At 41.3% G+C, this 12,160-nt stretch overlaps 1 protein-coding gene and 1 long non-coding RNA gene across 7 annotated transcripts in view; one reads left to right on the plus strand and one right to left on the minus strand.

Moving 5' to 3' along the window:
• PHACTR2 (phosphatase and actin regulator 2) overlaps positions 1 to 9,564 on the plus strand; it is a 208,085-nt gene extending 198,521 nt beyond the window's left edge. For 2 of the 6 annotated variants that reach the window (XM_005280397.5, XM_042848212.2), the window contains 2 exons: positions 2,415 to 2,491; positions 8,686 to 9,564. In XM_005280397.5, the coding sequence (XP_005280454.2) occupies positions 2,415 to 2,491; positions 8,686 to 8,701 (93 nt within the window). In that variant the 3' untranslated portion in view covers positions 8,702 to 9,564. The remainder of the gene's footprint in view (positions 1 to 2,414; positions 2,492 to 8,685) is intronic. The other 4 variants (XM_005280400.5, XM_005280399.5, XM_005280398.4 and 1 more) reach the window with 4 other exon arrangements.
• LOC135982638 (uncharacterized) lies at positions 8,998 to 9,979 on the minus strand. The gene is made up of 2 exons (XR_010600117.1): positions 9,812 to 9,979; positions 8,998 to 9,580 (listed from the first exon to the last, which is right to left on the minus strand). It is a non-coding gene; the product is annotated as an uncharacterized LOC135982638 (long non-coding RNA).
• Positions 9,980 to 12,160: the final 2,181 nt, after the last annotated feature.

Here is a 12,160-nt window from a genome sequence, read left to right on the forward strand (position 1 = left end):
GTGCAGGATCCAGTTACGACGTTAGCCCACGAGGAAAGAGCTGGTCATTCCCGTTACTATTGAACATACTGTGAAGAGCACTGTTTTCTTCGGGAGGTTTGTACCTTACACAGTACAGCACACTGTTTGGGTGCAATTCTGTTAAGCTGCTTGTTCCTCTGTCTTTCTGGAGAGAATTATTATTTTTTTTTTTTAAACAAATCAGTAGGGCATTTCAGAAAAAATCTATTCAGCTGTCCCGTTCCCCTCTTTGACCCCGCTCTCCCCCCCCCCCCGATACCTGCAGGATTTCGCTGCTAGAAATGGGTGGTTTACCAACCGCTGTTTCTGGACCAAATTGTATAGAAAATTCAAGATCCTGCAATACCAAGTAAGGCAGAGGTTCTCAACCTTTTTCTTTCTGAGCTCCCCTCCCCTCCCCCCCAACGTGCTATAAAAACTCCACAGCCCACCTGTGTCACAACAGCTGGTTTTCTGTATATAAAATCCAGGGCCCTCGTTAGTGGGTAGCAAGCAGGGCAATTGCTGGGGCCCCATACCACAGGGGCCCATGCAAAGCTGCATTGCTCAGGCTTCAGCTTCATCCCCCAGTGGCGAGGCTCAGGGCCCTGGGCTTCAGGTGCTGAACATTCTCTATTCCCCATGAAGTCTTCAGGAGCTAAGTGCACTCAGCACCTTGCAGGAAATTGAGGTGCGCAGTCCTGGTGCAAATAGCGACTTTATCGATCTGCACCGGGAGTTGCACCAAGCAAACTACACTGGTAGCTAGCGCTGATAGGTCAAATCAGTGTAGACGAGGCCTCAAGTCACAGTAAATCAGAGTGCCACATTTAGAAATGATACAAGAAGGGCTTGATTGTTCATGATAGCAGTGGAACTTTTTCACTTGTAGGTCACCTGCTCAGGTCTAGCAAATAGTGGCTGAAAGTCATTATCACCACCTGAGAGACAAGGACCAATAAAAGATATTACCGCACCCACCTTGTCTCTCTGATATCCTGGGACCAACACGGCTACAACAACACTGCATACATTATTACCCACCTAAAATACATTTTTAGGCTCAATACATTTTGTAATGAACAGGTTTCCACAGCACAGTTGGCACAAATTGGTCCCCATGTTTTCAGTCTCAGCAGAGAAGCAAAGGGTCCAGTGAGTCTGGAGACTCCATTACCTCTTTTCCCTAGAAGTAGTCCCTCTAGGTCCAGTTGAAGCACATCAGTGGAAAAGAGGTCTCCTGAGGTCTCTTCCAACCCTAATCTTCTATAATTCTATAAAGTCAGCGCTATACCAGTTCTGTGGATTCAGGACTCCAGTATCTTGTCTATCAATAAGGCATATGCTTAAAAGCAAGGTGGGGGGGTTGCAATATCTGAGCTGTGTGTCTTTCCTTACTATTGCAGCAGCCTTGTGTATCATTGGGGTTAAGCAGGACAGTCCCCTGCTGGAATGTGAGATTTATCATTTAGGAGATGGCATTCTGTTGACACAGCGTAAACTTATCACACTGGAATTCTGTCCTGCTTTGAAAGACATTGCTCTTTAATGAGCTGCTTTTTAAAAGGATTACTCAAATGGTATTACTTGTATTAGAAACACGGAAAGGAGAAAGAGAGAATAAACCTTACACTGAACAGCAGGGTCTGAAAGCAGTGGTTTAAAATGTTTATAGATTTGAACCAAAAGCATTTATAGCAATACCTGTGTGTGTAGAGTGCTGGCCATTTAAGAAATTATATGAATTATATAGTGAAGTAAATTGATTACCATTATTTTTACATAGGCATTAAGGACTGACATTTTAAAGTGTGCCGAATTTCTGCTGTTCTTTAGTATCTACCAGCTGAAAACACGGCCCTGGAATGTCCAAACACCTCATGGAATGTTACATAAAATTGATCAAACCGAGTGACTAATTTCCATTTGAAAAGTGGCATTCATCTCACATTCCTAAAATCTTGTCTCCAGTCGGGAGCTATAGGAATCTTGCAGTTTATGCAATTGCTATGCATGAAGTATGACTCATCCTCCCCTCCAGGGCTGTATGCTGTGATAATCTCTTTGCAGATGCATACTAAACAGGTGGCTGTCGAGGGTGACAAATTCCCTTTCCCTGCTTCTTTTGTAGCAAATGCCATGTTTTGGGGGAGGGATTTTCTGGGCCCAGATATTTTCTTATGGCTTTCCTAAAAATAGTTTTACTTCAAATAACCATAACTGTAAGAGCCATTATGTTCTTGGGATCAGAAGTGTGCAAGAGTGATGGATTAAATTAAAGGATTTAAGTGAAAAGTAAACGGAAAACAATAGAGATGAGGGTATTTTGCACCTCAGAGGAGTGGGCCCTTGTTCTGTTAATGTATTTTTACGGGATGTTCATCTTTCTGATGTTTGTGTGTGTTTTTAATTAGGCAGCAATACGGAAAGAACTGAATGAATTTAAAAGCACAGAAATGGAAGTACATGAGGAAAGTCGACAGTTTACAAGGTGAGTAAAAGTACTTTTTGGCGTAAAGCCAATGAGAGGTGAATGTATCATATTAGTCTCCGCCTTTCCCAAGTCCTCTAGAGTTGTACTGTAATTAATTCCTTGACCCTTAGCTGGTGGGATTTCCCAGTGTTGCTGATGTGATCACTGAAACCATATAATTGATATGGCAATGAGGGTAACCAGAATTGAATAGATTTTAAATGGAAAAGATTGCTTATGAAATCTGAGAAATAATCCTTTCATACATTTTATTGGATTCAGCATGTCCCAGATGAAATTAACAGTCTGCATGTGTGGGAGGAGAGCCCTGCTTCCACAGAACCACTGAAAACCATATGAAAGTATGTGTTAGTGGGTGCTTTGGGGCACTGGAATCAAGCTAGCAGTCTAGCAAACTTCACAAAGTCCATCCCCATTCTGGAGAACTTCCTAACAATCGCCAGAGCTCCTAGCAATCTTTCGGAAATTTGCCAGATTCAGACATTCCATTCTAACATTCCTAATTTGACACAAATAACATTATAATATGCATCTCTGTTTGGACCTGTGCCATAGATCTCACCTAGATATTTCAAATAAGCCTCGTTTGAAGTATTCAGGATAAGTTATCTTGCAGCTAGGATGTGGCAAAAAAGAACTAAAAGGATTTCCAAACTATGATTAATACCTGTCTTTCTTAAATCCCATATCTTTAAAAGGGCATGTCCAAATAACCTTAAATTTGGTCTAAAAATAGTTTGCTGGCTACAGATCAAACAAAATAAATGTGAAGCTAATAGGAGTTTTAGTGTGGATTTTAAATTAGGAATCAGAAGGTACTAATAGTGGAAATCAATTTTCCACTCAAGCTACTGCAACTCCATAAGGATTACTCAATATATTGTTATTGTATTAATAATAAACAAGGCCCTGATATTTTTAAAACCACTATATAATTATCAAATAGATCACTACAGGGAAAGTGGTAGCCTAGGTTTAGGTTACCTAACAATTCCCATTATAATTATTTTTTCTGACAGTTTTTTGAGGCGCTGTAATGTCTCTATGATTTGCAGCAGGATTTTGAAATTTGGCAGAGGGTTATTCCGGAGGTCAGGTGTGTGTTTTTTGTTGTCCCCATGAAAATCTGTTCTGATTTATCCAAATTCTAAGCTTCTGAAGATTGCATTTAGCCGTCTGCATTATGCCCAGTAGATCTTGCTGCTAAAATCATTCAACCAGTGCTTGATTTGTAATTAAAAAGATGCCGGGGCTCAAGCAATTTTTTTACATTCATAACTGATGCAGCAAGCCCAGAGGTGCTTGGGCGATAAACTGCCACGCCTAGGGGTGCTGGGGCTCTGCCCTGGCAAGCTCTAGCACAAATTAAGCACTGCATTCACCATTGCATACACCATGCTCTCCTAATCTGCAGCAAGGGAGATTTTGGTTAGATATTAGGGAAACGTTCTAACTGTAACGATAGCTAAGTAGTGGAATAGGTTATCAAGGGAGGTTGTGGATCAGATGGCCTCTCGAGGTCCCTTCCAGCCATACATTTCTATGATTCTATCAAAACTGAACCTTCAGATAAGACACATACAAAAACTGATCCATAACTGGGTCCCTTCCTCCTACTGCTATTGCTGCCACAACTGCGTGATTGTGTGGGATCCTGTAGTTAGCCTGTATCAGAATGCATACTCGCAATGAGACAGAATTGGGCTAGATGATCAACTTTAATTCTGGTATTTCCTAATTTTTGAGTGCTTGACTTTACAACTTTAATCATCTTTTTTAAAAAGGTTTTTAATATAATTATAATAATACCTAGCACTTCAATGCAGTTTATAAACATGAACTAATTGATTCTCATAACACTTCACGAAGCAGGTAAGAAAACATTGTCATTTTTACAAATGGAAAAACGGAGCCATGGATTATAACTATACATGCAGGTATGGATTAGAACCCAGTGTTTTGCTTAGACTGTTAGAAAATGCCCCTCACGAATATGGATACAGATCACTAGGCCAAGTGCATAACTAGTGTATCTCCATTTGGCTCCTTGTGTCTTGTATTCCTTGTACTTCGGTTAATCTTTAGGATATATAAAAATACAGGTTTAGCAAAGTGCAATATAAAGTAAATTGCAAGAGAGAATATTCTGTGCTATGAACTGATACAATTGGAATGTAACTCCTTGATTACATCATTACAAATTATATGGCAAAATTAGCACATATTTGTACAAGAGACACCAAAAAGGAACTTGGAAGCGTTTCTCACTAACATTGAAAACAGCAGTTGATGGACACAGATTACAGTAGGATTCTCAGAAGCTGGGCCCAGAGGTCTGAGGCGATCCAATACTGCAGCAACTCAGTGAGAAAACTATTTAGGGGAGGGGCTTGAAACAGGGATGCCAATCCTATCCATGGTACACGTAACCAATGAGTCCATATGGTCCTTCAGGAGCTACTGCCTGAGGAAGATTCAGCCCCAAAGTGTCCCCTCCCTGTTAGAATCATAGAAGATCAGGGTTGGAAGAGACCTCAGGAGGTCATAGTCCAACCCCCTGCTCAAAGCAGGACCAATCCCAACCAGGGGCAGCTCTAGTTTTTTTGCCGCCCCAAGCATGGCAGGCAGGCTGCCTTCGGCGGCCTGCCTGCAGGAGGTCCGCCGGTCCTGCGGCTTCAGCGTACCCGCTGCCGAATTGCCGCCGAATCCACAGGACCGGCGGACCTCCCGGAGGCATGCCACCAAAGGCAGCCTGCCTGCCGCCCTCACAGGGACTGGCAGGGCGCCCCCTGCGGCTTGCCGCCCCAGGCACGCGCTTGGAGCGCTGATGCCTGGAGCCGCTGCTGACCCCAACTAAATCATCCCAGCCAGGGCTTTGTCAAGCCAGGCCTTAAAAACCTCTAAGACTGGAGATTCCACCACCTCCCTAGGTAACCCATTCCAGTGCTTCACCACCCTCCTAGTGAAATAGTGTTTCCTAATATCCAACCTAAACATCCCCCACTGCAACTTTAGACCATTGCTTCTTGTTCTGTCATCTGCCACCACTGAGAACAGCCTAGCTCCATCCTCTTTGGAACCCCCCTTCAGGTAGTTGAAGGCTGCTATCAAATCCCCCCTCACTCTTCTCTTCTGCAGACTAAATAAGCCCAGTTACCTCAGCCTCTCTGCATTAGTCATGTGCCCCAGTCCCCTAATCATTGCTCTCCGCTGGACTCTTTCCAATTTGTCCACATACTTTCTGTAGTGGGAGGCCCAAAACGGGATGCAATACTCCAGATGTGGCCTCACCAATGCCGAATAGAGGGGAATAATCACTTCCCTCGATCTGCTGGCAATGCTCCTTCTAATGCAGCCCAATATGCCGTTAGCCTTCTTGGCAACAAGAGCACACTGTTGACTCATATCCAGCTTCTCATCCACTGTAATCCCCAGGTCCTTTTCTGCAGAACTGCCGCTTAGCCAGTCGGTACCCAGCCTGTAGCAGTGCATGGGATTCTTCCATCCTAAGTGCAGGACTCTGCATTTGTCCTTGCTGATCCTCATCAGATTTTTTGGCCCAATCCTCCAATTTGTCTAGGTCACTCTGGACCCTATCACTACCCTCCAGCGTATCTATCTCTCCCCCCAGCTTAGTGTCATCCGCGAACTTGCTGAGGGTGCAAACTATCCCATCGTCCAGATCATTAATGAAGATGTTGAACAAAACCGGCCCCAGGACCGACTCCTGGGGCACTCCACTTGATACCGGTGTTATGCTCATACAAAGCACACAGGATCTTTATAGAGGAAGGCAAATACGCAGCATTTATTGAAAATACAACAGTTAGCATATGCTCTTCAGTCACACGCACATACACACAGAGTCCTGCCAATGATGTTTATAGTTACCAGTCTGTTGTGGCTCGAGTCAATCTAATGACTAGTTAGATTGAGCATGAGTGTGGAACTGGGCTCTTGTCGGTCGCGATCCAATGCTCCGAGGCTTTGCAGGACTGAACCCAGAGTTCCATGGCAAAACACCCCAGCTTTATAGTTGTAAATTTCTATTTGAGTTCATGCATTTTGCAATGTCATCCTGTAATCATTAGTCCTTAAGTGGTGTTATCATTTGATGGTTATTGTCAGGCTTCCCATCGTTATCTCCTATTTATTGTCTCACCTTTGGGGGTGCCTGCCTCACCTCTGAGGTTGTCAATGCTGCTAACATGTTTAGCATCGGATACAATGGATGTTTTCTGATTGTCTTCTGGTCTTTCCAAGTCTCTCACTTCTTCTTAACCATCTGGACATTTGTGATGGCTTTCACGCCTTATCTTTTCCTGATGCAGGCATTCCTCATTCACACAAACAATCTCTTACAGAAACCTTCAAAGGTATACAGACAGCAGTATTGTATATTTAGCAGAATACATTGTAAATCAAGCCTTGCTAAATCTTATAACTAAAACGATTCACACTGGGGCTTCAGGCCCTCAACATTCTTCTAATCTCCTTAACATAGATACAGTACAAGATCCTGTCTCTTACTTACCTTAAAACAAAGAAATGTGATCATAATCAGTCAAAAGGATTGTTCTGGTCTGTCATTCCTTTCTGCTATTCAAAAAGAGTGGCTGACCGGATAAAATCAAATCATACATTAGTTCTCATAGTACAATATAAAATCCTGCTCCTACACCGGCTACCAACTAGACATCGAGCTGCTGATCATTATTCGTTGAGCCCGACAATCTAGCCAGCTTTCTATCCACCTTATAGTCCGTTCATCCAATCCATACATCTTTAACTTGCTGGCAAGAATACTGTGGGAGACCATATCAAAAGCTTAGCTAAAGTCAAGGTATATCATGTACACCGCTTTCCCCATATCCATAGAGCCAGTTATCTCATCATAGAAGGCAATCAGGTTGGTCAGGCATGACTTGCCCTTGGTGAATCCATGTTGACTGTTCCTGATCACATTCCTCTCCCCGAAGTGCTTCAAAATTGATTCCTGGAGGACCTGCTTCATGATTTTTCCAGGGACTGAGGTGAGGCTGACCGGTCTGTAGTTCCCCGAATTCTCCTTTTTCCCTTTTTTAAAGATGGGCACTATATTTGCCTTTTTCCAATCGTCCAGGACCTCCCCTGATCGCCACGAGTTTTCAAAGATAATGGCCAATGGTTCTGCAACCACATCAGCAACTCCCTCAGCACCCTCGGATGCAGCGCATCCGGCTCCATGGACTTGTGCATGTCCAGCTTTTCTAAATAGTCCTTAACCTGTTCTTTCACCACTGAGAGCAGCTCACCTCCCCATACTGTGCTGTCCAGGGCAGCAGTCTGGGAGCTGACCTTGTCTGTGAAGACCGAGGCAAAAAAAGCATTGAGTACTTCAGCTTTTTCCACATCATCATGTCACTAGATTGCCTCCCCCATTCAGTAAGGGTCCCACACTTTCCCTGACCATTTCTTGTTGCTAACATACCTATAGAAATCCTTCTTGTTATCCTTCACATCCCTTGCTAGATGCAACGCCAATTGTGCTTTGGCCTTCCTGATTACACCCCTGCATGCTCAAGCAATATTTTTATATTCCTCCCTAGGCATCTGTCCAAGTTTCCACTTCTTGTAAGCTTCCTTTTTTGTGTTTAAGCTCACTGAAGATTTCATTGTTAAGCCAAGCTGGTTGCCTGCCATATTTGCTATTCTTTCTGCACATCGGGATGGTTTGTTCCTGCAACCCCCAATAAGGCTTCTTTGAAATACAGCCAGCTCTCCTGGACTCCTTTCCCCCTCATATTAGCCTCCCAGGGGATCCTGCCAATCAGTTCCCTCTGTTCTCTCTGATTGGTCTGTGGCAGGAAGGAGTAATTACACTGAAGTCAGTGGTGTAACACCAGAGAAAAAACATTGCTGTTAAGAGCAGAATCAGGCACAGATGTTGTAGGATTGCAATTCTGGGAGAAAGGAAAGAGCTTTAGTCTCCTCAAGGTCCTGTTGTTAAAAGGAATATCTCATGTAGTTCACGAATAACATTGGACTGAAAAAGCAAAAGTTGGGTTAGGTCTAATAGTATCGCGGACAAGTGACTCTGGGGCAGAGAATGAATTAGTCATTTAAAATAGGTGTGAAATCAGAACCCGGCCCAATGCCATTATCCAATGAAACAATAACACTTATAACTTTTATTTGATTTAATGTTTCAGGTTTCATCGTCCATAATTGTTTGACAGTATCCCATACTTCACACCCCAGTTTCCTTTGGGAAAATCATTGCATCATGAAGACCTGAGATTGCACTGGAACTTGAACGAGTGTGAGTGTGTGTTGCAGCTTACCCTGAGGTTAATGAAGAATGTGGCTCTCATCTTTATTGGAGAACAAGAGATTTGACTGGGACCAGAACCCAGGGAAAGTGGGGTAGCATTCCATATTAACTAAGCAATGTCTCGATGGTAAGAGAGATTGTGGTTCTGTGGCTAGCTCACACAGATACGTTGATATTTTTTCAATCAAAGCTTGAGCAGACAGAAAGAGCTGAAGACAATCGTTTGACAGCCTGTGGCCAGGAGCTCATCAGACTTTACATCATGACTGAGGGTAATTGTGACTGAGGGTAATTGTGGGTACAGTGGGAACACAGAAAGAGGCGGGCGGGGAAAGAGATTTCACCTGTCAGTTAACAGAAAAAAGTTAGAACAAACTGATAGTAAATTCTTTATGAAACTGGTTTAATTATATATTTGGATGGCAGGAGGAAAAAATTTGTAAATCTGAGAGTTTGAGCAAGTGTGTGTGTGTTTTCTAGAGACGTCAGCCTGTCCTAGCAAGACAGTAAGCCGCCAAGTCCTCATTTCATCAGTACTTTAGTGAAGTACAGTAATTTTTGTGGTGCCAGTGAACCTACTTGCCAGAAAATATTCTTGTTATAATTCAGATGTATTTTTTAAAATTCTGAAAAGCATGCTTAAAGAAAATACATTGAGTATTCATATAGCACAGCTAAATATGGTTGGTGTTTTTTTAATACAATTACACCTTGGATTCTCCATGATGATGCATCAGAATTACATGAGTAGGTTTCAAAGGACAAATAAGACACTGTGAGTGCAATAAGAAGAACAGGAGTACTTGTGGCACCTTAGAGACTAACAAATTTATTAGAGCATAAGCTTTCGTGGACTACAGCCCACTTCTTCGGATGCATCCGAAGAAGTGGGCTGTAGTCCACGAAAGCTTATGCTCTAATAAATTTGTTAGTCTCTAAGGTGCCACAAGTACTCCTGTTCTTCTTTTTGCGGATACAGACTAACACGGCTGTTACTCTGAAACTTGTGAGTGCAATGAAAGGATTCAGGTTTTGAAACACTCTTCTTTTGTCTGTCACTCACGTTGTTGTCAAAGTAGTGGCACCAATATCTCTGTGAACTATGGCAGACAGTATTGACAATCATGACATTCTAATTTGAATCCAAAATTAGAACTGAAATCGGCCATGAATTTGCATATAAGTAGGTTTGGAAAGTGGTTAACAATGTGACTTTAACTTTAAGAGCAACATTAGATGGATCCCTTGGATTGCTTCTAGAAAGAATTAACATGTGGATCAGTACATCTTCATCAAGGGCCTTGTAAAAGCTACAGAAAATCCTTAGTGTCCACAGCCTGTTTTTGTTGTATGCAAAGAATGCTTATTAACTCACAACTTCTGAAATTGTATTTATGAATACAATACTATTAAAATTAAATGGTATGGAGCGTGAAAGGCAATATGTGCTTTTGTTATGTCAGCCCTAAGGCCTATTACAAGCCTTTGGCATTGTTTACACTAAAAAATTCTCTGTCTTATATTGGCACTTATTTATCCTTTGATTTATGTACACAATGATTTTTCTGGGCCTGGAGTACACATAAGCATATATGTAATGCAGTATTACAGTATATATACTATTTATCCTTTTTTATATGTGTACATAATTACAATTTATTTTTGTCTTTTATGTGCCCTGTTTAGTTTTTAATTATGAAAGGTAGGTATTTTTTCAGGCAATAAAAGGTCTGTGCAGAGTGATTTTTACCTCAGATTCTGCAATAGGTTCTTGTGGAGTGTTTTTAATTTATAAAATTGAAGATTGTCATTTTAGATGTCAGCCTAAAGGCGGAATGCAATTTAGTGGCTAAAATTAGATCTATCTCTTTACTGATATTTACAACAAGACCAGGTTTGCATAAATGGGATGGATTATTTTTGTAAAGGGCATTCAAGTAATAGCAGAGTGCTTTCCATGAGCTGGCTTTCTGTTTATTTTTATATAGATTGATTTAAACATTTTAAGGAAATAGGTTGATAGAACCTTTTAGATCACTTTAATTTTGGTAAAAATCCTACAAAATGCAGTGTAAGAACCCAAAAATATCAATAACTAGTAAAACAGCCAACTACAAGCTTGTAGCAAATAAAAATAATCAGCATTGTTCCACCTCTTACTGGAATCAATTAGGTGTATTAAAAATAGAATTAGTAGGAAACAATTTAGCTTCTGCAATGCCATCATTTTGTAACGATGGAAGCAGCATTTTTACATCAACGAAGCAATGAAAATGTATGCCACACTAAATCATACAGATATGTGCAAGCCATTAGTTATAGTTTTGACAGCATTCCTATTAAAATCCCTTATTTTCAGGGTTTAAAACCCAGCCATAATAATGTACCTGGGATTAAAGCTTGGCAAAACAATTCTTCTCCTGAGACTGTTTTTTTGTTTGTTTGTTGCCAAATTTAGAAGAAAATATGGAGTGCAAAATAAAGTAGAAGTTTACTATTTTGACACTGAACCATACAATTTGAGTTTTTGTTTCAAAAAAATTAAATGGGACAACTGACAGGTCCTTAATACGACCTAATCACTTTGATAGTTTAAAAAAAATTACAAAGGGATTAAATTTAGAAAAGTGGCTATGATATATGCCCTGTAAAAATTTTCACAAATGTATGGCCTGACCCTGGAAATGCTATGCCAGATAGAAGTCCCATTTATATCACTGTCTGAGTAATGACTACCCATGTAAATTAAAGCCAGCAGGACTGGGAATTTAGGGCCCCCTTCTACTCCCAGTGTAATCAATGGTGGGCTTTGCCATTGAGAACATATGCCATTTTATATATTTGACAACTAATAGAAGCTACCGTGGCCTCCACTGTTAAAATAAGGTACAAACTATGGCCCTAATTCAACAAAGCACTTATCCACATGCTTAAAATGGGATAAAGGAAGTTGACCTCAGTAGGACTTATGCACACACTGAAGTGCTTTGCTAAATTAGAACTTACAAATTGTTTATGTATAATATACATACACGTTTAAGCCTGTACATATATTTTATATATTGTAAATAGCAACAGGTTTGGAGGACAAAAGCTGTAAAGTATTGACCAAGCGATAGACAAGTTAATGAGATTGTGATACACTGTACTGCTTGATGAGGCAAGTTTGCTTTTTCTTGCTGAGCTACACAGCTTCAGATGTCAGATATGTCTCTTGGTCCTTTGTACAGGTTGCCTCAGAGTCTTTCAAATTGCTGTAGTGGAAAGGAATATGATGCGTATCTAAGCCCCAGAGGGGCTGGCAGCATGCAACTCAGCAAGAAATAATCACAAGTACTGTAACATGAGGCCTA

This window comes from Chrysemys picta, chromosome 3 (assembly GCF_011386835.1).
Source record: "Chrysemys picta bellii isolate R12L10 chromosome 3, ASM1138683v2, whole genome shotgun sequence".
In the NCBI taxonomy this organism is placed as follows: domain Eukaryota; kingdom Metazoa; phylum Chordata; order Testudines; family Emydidae; genus Chrysemys; species Chrysemys picta.